At 40.0% G+C, this 14,705-nt stretch overlaps 1 protein-coding gene across 1 annotated transcript in view; it reads right to left on the bottom strand.

Moving 5' to 3' along the window:
* Positions 1-11,615: 11,615 nt before the first annotated feature.
* LOC584943 (nucleotide exchange factor SIL1) overlaps positions 11,616-14,705 on the bottom strand; it is a 32,617-nt gene continuing 29,527 nt past the window's right edge. Inside the window, exons 9-10 of the mRNA XM_030986096.1 lie at positions 14,162-14,320; positions 11,616-13,038 (exon numbers count right to left, since the gene is read on the bottom strand). Of these exons, the coding sequence (XP_030841956.1) occupies positions 12,918-13,038; positions 14,162-14,320 (280 nt within the window). The 3' untranslated portion in view covers positions 11,616-12,917. The remainder of the gene's footprint in view (positions 13,039-14,161; positions 14,321-14,705) is intronic.

The raw sequence follows: 14,705 nt of genomic DNA, 5'->3' as shown, positions 1-14,705 counted from the left end.
GACTGGTTTCTCAAATAATATATTTGATATATATTCAAAGGATTAAAAAAATATATATATATATTTCATCTTGGATCCTAGAAGTGACATAATTACAATCACAATATTTTAAAGATATTTCTGCACAATTTAAATAACTGATATTACAATTTCTTTGGTAATCCATGAAAAATAGAAATTGTATCCATTTGCCCCGTTTGATCATAAAGGGATTAACTGATGTCTGTCAAACGAAGGTAGCTCACTGCACAATGAGAAGATTTAGGAACACAATTTGGCCTCAGCTTGAATTATGAGTTCGTAAAATACCTAATTTCTTGAGAGTAGTATGAAATTAGATTTTGCAATTTACCAATTTTCATGTGATATCATAACAATATGATAAACCAAATGGCGGACACAATTACGTTAGACATGCATGGTAAGACACCCGAGACATTCAAGGAATCATAAACATGGAAGATTAGATTAGCTGGATCAAAAATAAGACCGTTATCATCATCAGACTCAGCGGCATGGCGAGGGCCTAGATATTGAAAGAAAGAACGTATCATTATAGGGGGAGGGGAGGGCGGCACCGGTCTTATTCGGTGGATGAAATGCAAAATTACACACGGTGGTGAAGAATTTAGACCAAAAAAAAATCAACCTTACGCAATCTGGATAGCCTTTTCAATGACCCTGTGGAATGTTCGTACATTACGAGTACGTATTATGTAATCCGGACATGATTTCAAGGATATTGAATCACCCTAGGGCAGATTTTTTCGAAAGTCTTTGCGATCGCTTTATTAACAATTGTCTGAGCTAAGTAGGTGGGAATAGTTGCAGCGTCTTCTCATCACATCCCCCCTCCCTCTCATTCTTGTCTATTATTATGTTGTATTGTTAGGAGGCACGTGTCCCGTGCCCTATCTTTCATCCAGTGCTTTCGCCACTGATTGGACGAGACATCTGCGATAATATTTATTTATCATAACTTCGATTTTAATGAGAAGAGCATCCATCGTGACGGAGCTATGAAAAGGCACCGCTTTTATGCCTCTACGCATGACATGATTTAATGTACTGGTGCAGTGGCGTAAACATCAGAAGAGATAACTAAAGGGAACAAGAGAAGAAAGAGAAGATAATCTGAGATTACCTTTCCCGCACTATTCCCCCTCATCGATAGCCTTGAATATATTGCATCTTATGGAATATCTCAAAGTCAGGCGTGTTCACCGGATGATGCCAGCCCCCCCCCCCCCGCACCTTCACTCCCGTTACTGGTACTGGAATAACGCTACACCACTGCATCGGCGTAAGGACCTAAAACGGTTTTAGCCCTCGATGCTGCCGTATGATGTTGGATATAAATCCTTCTAACTTCTAAACCCTGGCTACTTTGCTAGGATACAGGATCGCATTAAGACGATGAGTGTACGGGTATTATCGTCCCAACCACGTATTAACCTACTTGAACGATAAAGCGAAGGGCAATTCCACAATCAAATTGCTCGCTTTTTATCCTCGGCCAGCCAGCTGCCTAGAGGGGTGGATCACTTGTTTTATTTCTTGGTAAAACGCTTCCTCTTTTAAGTCTTGACAGTTAAAGAGAAGTTTGAGTTCTGTTCATGATGGAACAAAATTTGCGAGCTTTGTCATTTGTTTTATTCCTATAAAAGAACTCTTTAATAACAATTCAAACACAGATGGATTTATTATGAAATGCCCTTATATTTCAATTAAAACTAGAAGAAGTTTGAATCTTTTGACCAAAGTTGGATGCCATAATCATTTGTGTACTTAGCCCTTATTTGCATGTTCATGTAGAACTTTTCATTTTGTTATCACTTTGATAGTTCCAAAACGTCAGATTTCCCCATAATTGTGATTGACTGCAAAACCACCCTATCCCAAGAACGTCCAGACAGTTTCTTTCACAATCCAATTGCATACCCAGAACTCCACATTATCTTTAAACACCCTCTGGTAAAGATTTGGAAATGGATGGTTCGTTGACTGATTTCCTCTTCTTATCTCCTATCGAATAGACATAATTTTACAGCTCAGAGGACAGAGAAGGAGAAATAGCTGGAAAATTAAATCAATTACTGGAACAACTCAAATACTTTGGAAACAGAAAGGAAAAAGTCAGCGTTTGAAAACTGTAATTCTTACCCTTATTGAATAGATAGTTAAAGGTGATGCATCAACCGAGCATATTATGTTTCTCAGAAGAAACAAATCTAAAACAAAACGCCCCCCCCCCCCCCTCCACACAAAAAAAGCAGTAAAGGAGTAAACATGGTTTGTATTTTCAACCCAAAAGAACATAACAATAATAAAAACTTGAATTAAATCACATATACAATTCCATTCAAAGAAAAGGAAAGTTCACAAGAATTAAATTTTAAAATTTAAATTTCATAAACATTGCGCATGCCACCTATACGGTACTTATCGTTGGAGGTCTTTATAATAGCGATACGCGCATATCGTGGACATATTGTGAGAGAATGGGAAAGCGTGTGTGTTTTTATTATAGGGGTGAGAAGACATGAGCCCCTGAAGGCTGGCGTACTGATGGGGGGGGGGGGGTGTATTTCTTATTCGATACCAGTGATTTAAAAATGTTTCTGTGATGACATGTTTTTTCTGGTATTTTTTCTCCATTTTTTGGTAAATCATACCATTTTATGCGTTTGTTGGAAAATAAGAATTTCCCAAATTACATTCGGGCGAAAAATACGCTTATTTAGAAGCCTTTATGTCATGGTCTGCAAAGTGGCTAGGCTCGAGCCCCCCCCCCCCCCCCTCATTTTTTTGAAAAAGTATGTTAAAGAGAAAAAGAAAGAAAGATGGAGAGGAAAAAAGGTGACCTGTCAATGTCACAAATAAGGTATAAAAAATGCTGATCTGACCTTAATTTAATGCCTAAAACCCAAGAGCTTATACGGGGGCTCTGCCCCCGGACCCCACCAAGGGCCTTTAGGCGGTCTTCTGGATGCTCACCTGACCGTAATTAAATACCTAAAAACCCCGAGCTTCCGGGGGTTATGCCCCTAGACCCCGCCAAGGGCCCTCAGGCGGGCCCCTGGATGCTCATCTGACCGTAATTAAATACCTAAAACCCCTGAGCTTCCGGGGGCTCTGCCCCCTGGATGCTCATCTGACCGTATTAAATACCTAAAACCCCTGAGCTTCCGAGGGCTCTGCCCCTATGATGCTCATCTGACCGTAATTAAATGCCTAAAACCCCTGAGCTTCCGGGGGCTCTGCCCCCTGGACACCACCAGGGGCCCTAAGGCGGCCCCTGGATGCTCATCTGATCGTAGTTAAAGATTAAAACCTCTGAGCTTCTGGGGGCTCTCCCCCTCCCTGGAACACGTCATGACCGTAAAGGGGGCCCCTGGATGCTCATCTAACCGTTACATGTAAATACCTAAAACCCCTGAGCTTCCGGGGGCTCAGCCCCTTGACCCCCTGCCGAGGCTCATGCCCTGGACCCCACGCCATTTACTCTCTACCTGATCGTTAATACTTCACTTTGAAAAACGTTCCGCGGGACCTGCATGTAACATGTAAGACTTGTGGTGATGCAGATCTTTCGTCTCCCCCCTTTCGAATTTGTTTCTTCTTCTCATTACGTCACTGCCCCTAGAAGGTGAGCCCCCTGGAATGTTTGCCCCCCCCCCCCAATCCCAAACTGCTTCCGGCGCGCCTGGATGTGATAAATATAGGGAGGGATATCGTCTTTCCTCATATTCAAACAATCCGAGGAATTTTGTCGGTTTAATTCAATTTTGTTTAATGCGTCGCAAGTCAGTAGCCTGCGGCCAGGCTGCCGATTCAGCGCCTTCGACTGCTCGCATTCTTGAGCATACAAACCTGTTAATATGATATAAAAGCACTACTTTACAGGTTCAGATGATTTAAGATTTCCTCGATGAGAGTGTATCAAATAATATAATGACTCTTTCTATATTTTGGTGTAGATTTTCCTTTCAAATACCGTATGGCATAGTGACAGTATAGACAGTATAGATTAGCTACGGCGGCATGTGCCCCTCCCCCGCCCCCTCCTCCCAAACGAATGGTGTGAAAATATACCGTTGCAACCACTGTCGAAAAAAGTCACCTTTTTGAAGTGTGCAAATATGACAATGACATATTATGTAATCCAAATTATAATTTTATGTTATTGTATTGGTTATCAAATGAAGGAAATAAATATAGGTGAATAGTTACTACAACAAAATAAGCTTGTGCATAGGGCACGAACATGGATTGTAAAGCACGAGTACCTCTTCATCATAATGTGTTCATTTTCATGACTCGTTTGTTTAAAGTGGCTGGAATTCCTATACTGGTCAATACCCTTTTCGTTCTCAAGTTTGTTCAAATCCTCATTACTGAAAAAGAATATGATAATTTAACCACATGTGGTTAATATCAGAATGGAATTGGAGATTCTAACAACCTATAGGTGCTAGATTGATGACCATTATATTGCGTGAAACTAAACTTTTTCGTATGCATCTAAATATGACACCATTTGAGTAGTCTGCAGCCTCATACTCTTATTTGACTCTTGACCACAAATCAATAAAGCCATGTGAAGAGCCTAGCTCTGTCCGTCTCTGGCTGCGTCGGGAACAGCTAAAGTGCAGAGCCTATAGGGAACACTAGACTGTGCAATCGACATAGTCTCTTTGTTCAGACCCGATCAGACACTTCGCTACGCATCTCGATTTGACAAGATCTGTGCCTGTAGACTACAGTGTGGGTGTGCAAGAAATACCGAAGGTGCTATGCATCCACAGATAGGTACGTTAAGATCTAAGTAAGATATGAAACGATTGAATGGGGATATACTACTCCTTGATGACACCTGACAGGTGAATACAATTCTAAAGATTTTGTGAGATTTCATTCAGTCGACAAAATCGAATAGTAATGAAAAATGTATTTCAAAGGGACATCACCCTCACTTCCGGAACCGAGTCGTGTCAATATAGTTGTTATTAATGTCGTTCACCGGGGGGGGGGGGGGGGGGGGCAACCAGAATGCATTTCTCATCTCTCGAGAACATTTTTCGAGGAATTCGTGTTTCAAACAGTGGAATAAAATTCAAAAGATAAAATGGTATAGATCTCAAGCATCCTAACAAATCGAATGTTAAAGCCCCACTGCACTACTTGTAGCTACTTGCGCCCTCTATACAGCCAGCAATTCTTAAGCCGTACCCATTGATCCCTCATGATGCTCTTTTTCTTATGTTAATTGAGAGCTGATTTGATGAGATAACCACCTGCCAGTGACCTTGCAGGGAGGTCTAATCCCTCCATGCTAAACTAGTGCAGAGGGTCTTTAAAGACAAGTATGTGACATATTTTTACTACTCTCGCCTTTAAACCGATTCATGTTCACGCATTTATTTTGTAAGTGATAGCGATGCCTCATCTTGTCTCTCGAGATTTGAATTTAAAGAATTCGTGTTTCGAAGAAAAGGAGCTCGCTTACTGTGAGAATATAAATTTTGTATTTTAAACGTAGCAGATGCATCACGTGTTCTGTTCTTCAAAGACTTCTCAAATGTGGGTTTTCTATAGGATTAATTTAGCTTGAACCACTAAATCTGTAGAATTAACATTCGTGTGTCATACACATGATAGGGTTTCCCCCCGGATTTTTACATGAAAAGGACGAACATATTAATTCGTCATTCTAGATGCATTATTTTCCAAAGAGGTTTTTCCAAAAAAGGTTTCTGAACTGATAAAACATGGCTGGAATACAAGGATGCTATCCAAATCTTTTAAGAAGCAATTATGTCTAGACCAACCGAACCGTGCTTGTACATAATCCTAATCACGTGATCCCTCTTTTTGCTGTTCATGCCATGTTTCCATGCAGTGAGACAATGAATGAGACAATGTCAATGACCGTAATATGAACACGGCCTTGGATGATGATAATACCTGCAAAAGGGGCGTTATTGGATGATTTGAAATGGGAGGGGGGGGGGGTGTCGGTGTTATGTGGGCGTGGCTAAGAAAAGTTTTACCTGGTCGTAAATTACTTAGACCCAAATCACACTCATATCTCTAGACCGGTCTTAGAAAGAGCGCTCATTTTTTTTTTTCAATAAATAATTTACTTGTCTAGCTTTCTCTCTTGTATATATCGTCAATAAAATTATTTCTCTCCTGTTTCTTGCTTTACTCAAATTTGCTCTTATCATTATTGTAAGTTCTTATTTTGCTTTAAGTTTTCCTTACTTTTGTACTATCTATTTTCATGTTTTCTATGTCTATAGGGACCCCTCTGTAAAACAGCATTGTTATGCTAACAACGCTGAGTAGGGCCATCCCTCCGTCTTCCTTTTTTTTTTATAAGTGTGTCTTTATGATTGTAAATATATATTTGTTGATGTTTTTTAAATGACGGAAAATAAATACAATACATACAATAAATACAAGGGTCTAGACCGATCCAGAAGACCACATCGGGTTCTGTAATTTTGCGAAGGAAACCAAAACAACTGAGCATGAGGTGACGATCTTGTCGGCAGGACTACACATATTTGGATTCCGCGCGAAATAAATGATGCCATGGCCCTTGCTGCCATGATAACAGGAAAGGTTCTTGTTGCTATGGTATTAGGCCTATGTGTCTCATTAGGTTAAAAATGCGAAACCATACCTCTCGCTTTTATTTGGGAGTGCAAATGTGGTCATAGCCCCCGCCGTTGCTTCTCCCGGGCTCTCACTGAGGACGGAGCAGGCTTCAAACTTAAAACCATAGAATGCTTACATAATAAGCTAATTTGCTTTGGCGTGCAGAAGAGACATTAAAAAAAATTAAATCTAGGGATCTGAGTCTTATCCTGAAACGAATGACTATTCCATTGAATCGGAGACGATTTTCATTTAAGATATTCATCTTTCAAAGCCAACCTTTAATTTTCTCTCAGCTCTCGAGTAAAGTGAAGAGGTAATATCCAATTAAATTTGTAACGAGTTTCTAAATGTTTTCAGCGGGATAAAGAACTTTGGCTATGTAAGGGGGTTTCATAAAAACGGAGGATGTTCTTTTTTTCCTCGGTAAACAGAACCGTTATTGTCAAAATTGTCTTCACAAGTGCTAATCGATTCAGAAAATTGCAATCAAGGCACCAGACTAAGAGGTTATACAGGAAGCTTTTCTAATTAATCTGTTTTTTCTGTGAAAAGCACTTTTTATTTTTCCTGTAAATTTCAAATAAGAATTTGCCATCCAGCTTCAATGACATTTCCACCCCCTCCCCCCCCCCCCTCCTTCCCCCTCCCAATAAATTGCAAACAAAAATGGGGGAGAAAAGGGAAAAAAGAGCCAAGTGAAAAAAAGAAGAGGGGAAAGATAACGTAAAAAATTAAGCGCAACTACCCATCCAGCCCTTAATCAATGATCCTGTTTAATATATATACTTACCTAATTAGACCGGTGCCCTCACTCCCCCTCCCTCTCCATCAACAAAACAAATGACGCTGATACCCCGCAATGTCTGGGCCGACGCCACGCCACTGATAACAAAATGTAGACAGTAGAATGGCGCACGCATAGAGGTCGTTGCCCTGACAGCTTCATTATTCTCTATCTCACCAAACCATCCTCCAGGTTTGGGCCTGGTTTCTCGAAACCGTACGCCGATATCCCATTGAAATTATTGTCAATCCGTTGAATTTAATACACGCGTTTTCACTGGGATTTCGGCGAACTTGTGCTTGTGGCGGTTTTGTGAAATGAAGGCTAGTCTGAGAAAAATAACGAGTTTGGATTCATGAGGAGCATGACCATGTGATATCACCATCCTACATTCACCCGTGACTAATGATGTTCAATCGTTCAACGCCTCCAGGACAGTGATAGATTAGGCAACATAAGAAGTATTAATAATGATACATTATCCGCGGGGCACAGTAGATTCAAGAATGTGACGCCACCCCTCCTTTCTCTTCTGTCCGCAAATTAAGTATCCATTAAAACTATAGGGATGACTGGGTCTGCTGAAAGCTTTGGAATTAACGAAGTAGAGATTAAATGCAAGCTTTCAAACAAAACTTTGACGAATATTGTACTGTTAAACAAATCTTCAGTACTTACTTGTTATAACTCAATTAATCAGCCCTAATTTATATTTAAAATATGAATATTCCTCACTTAACAATGATTACAGAAAAAAAAATAATGCCGAATCATTTTTTTGTTGTTTCATCAATTTGTTTGCAAGTAGGGAATATGTAATTAGTTATGATCTATCCGACTGTGTATGATGTGTACTTGTCTATATCTAAGTTTGTTGAAATGCTTTTTAATACATGTAAAACTTGCAATGTAATTTAGCTTTCGGGCCACCATTTTTAAGTTGTCTAATAAAAAAACCCATTCTACTACTACTACTTCATGTATTGTTCTTCATAACTCACGAGAGGTAACATTTATGAGCATTTCCATTTTCATCTCCTCTCTAGTACGTGTGTTTTCTACGTATTTTTTTAATTTGCTCTTTAAGAATGCGCTAGATGGAACCGCAAATGTAATGCAATAACTGACCACGACTTCACAAAACTGGTCGTTTACTATTCATAAGCGTATAGCGATTGCCTATTTCAGAAGGATATTCAAGTGGTTATTCGTCTAAAAAAAAAGATTCCAAGCAAGATATAGGAACGTTAAAAAGTTAAACAGGAAATATTTACACAAAATGAGACCTGAATGAGGTGTAAGAACAACTTTCTCTAAAGAACTATAAAAAGGTGAGAATAATGAATGCATAGTTATGTATGAACACGAATGTATGCGGTTTGATATAGAGTCAACCTGTGAAAGTGGCCTCTCGATCAGAACACGTTGCAAGGACACGACGGAGATAGATCCCGAGAGCTTATTTTACCCCAAGGTACGTCTTTCTTATAGTTCATTACTTCAAAGGTAATCATTCCAAGGTCTATTCTTTTGAAGATTCGATTTTCCAAATGTGCTCTATTACAAATACCAAAGGTTCAAAGGTCCAGATTAAAGCACAGGAATGTTCGGCGGCACGAACCATATTTAATTTGAAATCAAATAAAGGAAAATTCGGTTCGCAGATATAATATTGGTGACCGAAATGAAAGAAACATAAGAAAAAAAGGAGCGCTTCAATGGCTAGAACCACTGAAAAATCATCTGATTAAAAGGTTTGAAATTTTAATCAAATAAATGATACTCAGATCAATGAGTACAGATAAGAAATTTGATTTACAAAAACTTTGATGTATATTCGCTCTTTTTAAATCTCGAGTGATCACGCCCGCCATAAAAAAAAAAACACAGAAGGGTATCAACCAATGACAGGAAACTAGACATTTGACAAACAATTAATGAAGAATAGGAAAAGAACTTCGTGTATTTTCCCTTATAAGGCAGATGCAGCGCTTTCTTTATACATGTACATCGAAAAAATGGCGCCAAGAAAAGGCGTGATTTTCTTTCTAATCATACTCCTCTCCTGGGAACATGATACGCTAACATATATCATCGATCAGCTGTCATTTCTCCATGTATGTCTCTATACTCTAGAGCCCACCAAGCAGGAAAGGTGTAAAATTAACTTAGAAAGGAAAAGAGGCATGATAATTCAGGAATTCATTAAAACATGATGGGACACAGTCCCTCTTGCACCTGATCTCTTAGACCCCTCCCTCTCTCTCTCGTTCTCTATCCCTTACCTGCCCACCTCTCGCAAACTCTTCTCTCTCTCTCTCTCTATATATATTTCTCTTTATGTCTCTCTCTCTTTATCCATCCCTCACCTGCCTAACTTTCTCAATCTCTTCTCTGCTCCCCCTCTCTCTCCTCTCTTTCTCCATCCACCCCTCACCTACCACCTTGCTGAATCTCTTCTCTGCTCCCCTCTCTCTCCTCTCTTTCTCCATCCACCCCTCTCCTACCCACCTTGCTGAATCTCTTCTCTGCTCCCCTCTCTCTCCTCTCTTTCTCCATCCATCCCTCACCTACCACCTTGCTGAATCTCTTCTCTGCTCCCCTCTCTCTCTCTCTCTCCTCTCTTTCTCCATCCATCCCTCACCTGCCCACCTTGCTGAATCTCTTCTCTGCTCCCCCTCTCTCTCCTCTCTTTCTCCATCCATCCCTCACCTACCACCTTGCTGAATCTCTTCTCTGCTCCCCTCTCTCTCTCTCTCTCCTCTCTTTCTCCATCCACCCCTCTCCTACCCACCTTGCTGAATCTCTTCTCTGCTCCCCTCTCTCTCCTCTCTTTCTCCATCCACCCCTCTCCTACCCACCTTGCTGAATCTCTTCTCTGCTCCCCTCTCTCTCCTCTCTTTCTCCATCCATCCCTCACCTGCCCACCTTGCTGAATCTCTTCTCTGCTCCCCCTCTCTCTCCTCTCTTTCTCCATCCACCCCTCTCCTACCCACCTTGCTGAATCTCTTCTCTGCTCCTCTCTCTCTCTCCTCTCTTTCTCCATCCATCCCTCACCAACCCACCTTGCTGAATCTCTTCTCTGCTCCCCTCTCTCTCTCTCTCCTCTCTTTCTCCATCAACCCCTCACCTACCCACCTTGCTGAATCTCTTCTCTGCTCCCCCTCTCTCTCTCTCCTCTCTCTCTCCATCCATCCCTCACCTACCCACCTTGCTGAATCTCTTCTCTGCTCCCCTCTCTCTCTCTCCTCTCTTTCTCCATCCACCCCTCACCTACCCACCTTGCTGAATCTCTTCTCTGCTCCCCCTCTCTCTCTCTCCTCTCTCTCTCCATCCATCCCTCACCTACCACCTTGCTGAATCTCTTCTCTGCTCCCCCTCTCTCTCCTCTCTTTCTCCATCCACCCCTCACCTACCCACCTTGCTGAATCTCTTCTCTGCTCCCCTCTCTCTCTCTCCTCTCTTTCTCCATCTATCCCTCACCTGCCCACCTTGCTGAATCTCTTCTCTGCTCCCCCTCTCTCTCCTCTCTTTCTCCATCTATCCCTCACCTACCCACCTTGTTGAATCTCTTCTCTGCTCCCCTCTCTCTCTCCATCCATCCCTCACCTACCCACCTTGCTGAATCTCTTCTCTGCTCCCCCTCTCTCTCCTCTCTTTCTCCATCCATCCCTCACCTACCCACCTTGCTGAATCTCTTCTCTGCTCCCCTCTCTCTCCTCTCTCTCTCTCTCTCCATCCCTCACCTACCCACCTTGCTGAATCTCTCCTGTGCTCCCCCTCTCTCTCCTCTCTTTCTCCATCCATCCCTCACCTACCCACCTTTCTGAATCTCTTCTCTGCTCCCCCTCTCTCTCCTCTCTCTCTCCATCCCTCACCTACCCACCTTGCTGAATCTGTTATTTGCTTCCTCTCTCTTTCTCTTTAACTCTCTCCTCTTTCCCTCTTTTTCCATTCCTCACCTGCCCACCTCTCTTAATCTCTTCTCTGCTCCAAACCACTCTCACTCCCCTTTCTCGTATCTCCCCCTCTCTCTCTTTCCTATCAAGGAAAGTAAAAATGAATACGCTCTAATTTTTTTCCAATTACACATTTTAACAAATTGGAAATGTCAGGCCCATTACTAGATGAACAAATAAATATGTCAATTCTAAAACATAAATAGGAGATGTCATGTCTAATATAGATTTTAATGATTTGCACTTAATATAAACTTCTAATAATATAGAAACAATAAACCTTTTCATTATCACCTATCCATATTAAAGTATAACAAATAATTAATTAAAATGTATATGAAGCATACAAAATTAAAAAAGGCACTTGGTGGTTAATACGCAAGGGTGAAGTAAACAAGAAGTTTAAAACGACATTTTCAAAACTCTCTCTTTTTCTTTCCACATTTTCAGAGTTATCGGAATTGGAGATAAAGTGTATCACGGAGGAGATTTTTTTTTTCAAGCTACCTTTCTTCAAAAGACTGACCCTAGCTTTAAAAGGAAACGAATTGACACATTTCATTAAAACAAAATGTTCTCGATTTATCCTACTAGAAGAGATGTAAATATTTCAACTACAGTGGAAATCACTGCACTTTCACATAAAAAAGAGAAATGGCATCTGTTAGGATCAGAAGAAATCTATCAAGCTGAAGATAAATGACATAGATATATCCTAATGTGAGGTAGAGTGCAAATAGGAAAGAGAACAAAAACAAGGGGAGGGAAGAATATAAACAAGTGTGGTAAAATTGAAAATAAATTATCTAATTGTGCCAAGATGTTTCTGTCAATACAAGCACATGGTGTATTTCTTATGAGAGCCAAAGGGCATTAAGTAAGTTGTATACTTAACTACAGAGTGAATGCCCTTCTTGCTTTCAATAGATGATGTTGATGTACAGGTTTGATAGATGTGTACTTATGAAGCAAAGTGCATTCGATCAGAATTTACACGCATATCTTTCATCTTTCATTTGAAAATCTTTCACGACATAAACATTATAAAACTTGTTTCTTCTTGTGTTCAGTCTGATGTGGATTTAACAATCATTATATCCCCCAGAAAATAATATAAAAAGGGCAACAACCTATTGACGGTAGGAATATACTTTAATCAAATTTCAGTTTTCTTAAAGGTGCAGACATATAATCATTTATAACAACAAATTGGCAACAGCATTTAATGATTCCTTGGACAACCAAGGAAATGTTAATCAAAGAAAACAATATTAATGCATGCTATGTTTGAAATGTAGGTCATTTTAATCTCAAAGTAGTTAATTTGTAAAGCCATTTATTATAGTAAAAATTCAAGAAAAAGATGCTCCAATTCAACCATCTTCAGCCTTAAGTACAATGCCTCCTACTGTTAAACATAAATACTATAAATTAACTTGCGTTCTAGTAATGGACATTTGATTTGATCATAGAATTATATATATAAAGTATCCACTCAAATATTTTCATATAGCTTTTATAATTCCATCAACCGTTGAATGTAAGGAGTGAAAGAAGTCATCGCCATCACCATTCAGAGATTCTTCTTCAGCTAGCTTACCATACTCCTTCCTCAAGGTCTCCAGTCTGTAATCAAAGCAATACAGATTAGAGATAACACAGAGTTTGGCAAGGCTCAGAGTCTTACAAATCAAACTACAGGAATTAACAAAAAATATCACTTGCAGGAACAGAAATTGAAATAGATTTTGGAACGTAATAATGTTTCTTGGGTGTCTCAACATGGATAACTCAAAGCTTAAAGCTTATCTGCCATAGTTTACAGGAGGGATTACATTGCCCTGCAAGGTCAATGGATAGGTGGTTATCTCATCAACTCAGCTCTCAGTTAACATGAGAAAAAGAGGATCATGGGGGACCAATGGTCACCGATTAGGCATTGTTTGTTATATAGAGGGTGCAAGTAGCTACAAGTAGTGCAGTGGGCCTTTAAAATAGTAATGTATGACCATATTAAAGGAAAATCAAAGGACCGTATCAAAAGAAATTAATAAACATTATAAGAAAATGTGTTTTCCATGAATCCCACCAGTAAGCAGGCTTGAAATTATACACATATCAAGCAAACTATGAAATTACCTGTGAGTTAAAGTGCACAAATCTGATAATGTTTCTACTAGAGCCTTTGAATTCTGCATTATACAGAGCATAATTACACAGAGATATAGGTTTTGATTATATCCATGTACAGTATTTTGTTTGATTTGATTCTAAAAGGTAATATGGATTTCTCTTTAATCAGGATGTTTGTGGGAAAACTTAAGTTAACAAAAACCTTCTGTCTTGATTTTCCTAATGCAAACAAACTGTTAGTACATGATACATTGTGATGAATTGTTATGGTGCTATTTGGTACAGACAACCTATGATGACATGCAGACCAGGGGCCCGTTTCACAAAGTCTTTTTTCAATGACAAAAATCAGTGACAAATCTGCTGATAACCAAACAGAAGCAAGGATTTCAGTAGCTTATTAAAAAAAACATGTCATTTGTCACTAATGACAAGTTTTGTGAAACGCCCCCAGGGCTCCATCTTATAAGCAGTCAATATCAATTACAACTACCTGTACATACATAAGAGATAGGAAACTGCAAACTTGCTATTGACCAGAGGACTTGCAACTGATTCAGATCAATCACAACTCTTTATAAGGCAGGGCCAAGGTTTACTGAAACTGATGTCTTACCTGCTTTGTAAATCAACGTTGGATGAATAATCACAGAATAACCGAAGGGTGTTCAACGAGAAAAGAATTTTCTCCCTTGTATCATGATCAGGTACACTCAACAGGATAGGGACTGCATCGCACCAACCTCCTTCTATCACCATAGGAACAAGATGGATTCTAAAGTAAAAGAAACAGATGATGATAAATTGAAAGTTATTCCTTTAAAAATCCATTTGAGTTCACGACCCATTGTTCAATGTGACAGGCATCAGGTCAGTGTCTCACAAAACCCTCATAAGTACAAGTTCACCGACATCCCATTGAAATGCGTGTATTGAGTTTTAAACGCGTTTCAATAGGATGGCGGTGAACTTGTACTTCTGACGGTTTTGTGAAACGCTGCCCTCGTTACCAAGGTGCTGTGCACTATGGGAATGTCACTTTGGCTTGTATCAGGTGGAGGTGGACTGGTCTAGGGGTTAGCTACCTTTTCTTATCATGCAATGACCTAGGGTTCGGTCCTGAGATGCACCTTTCAGATGGTGAGATCAAACCTTGATTT

This window comes from Strongylocentrotus purpuratus, unplaced genomic scaffold, assembly GCF_000002235.5.
Source record: "Strongylocentrotus purpuratus isolate Spur 01 unplaced genomic scaffold, Spur_5.0 spur5_scaffold_15, whole genome shotgun sequence".
Lineage (NCBI taxonomy): Eukaryota > Metazoa > Echinodermata > Echinoidea > Camarodonta > Strongylocentrotidae > Strongylocentrotus > Strongylocentrotus purpuratus.
Note: the sequence above shows the minus strand (reverse complement) of the source record. Positions and strands in the feature narration are given on the sequence as shown.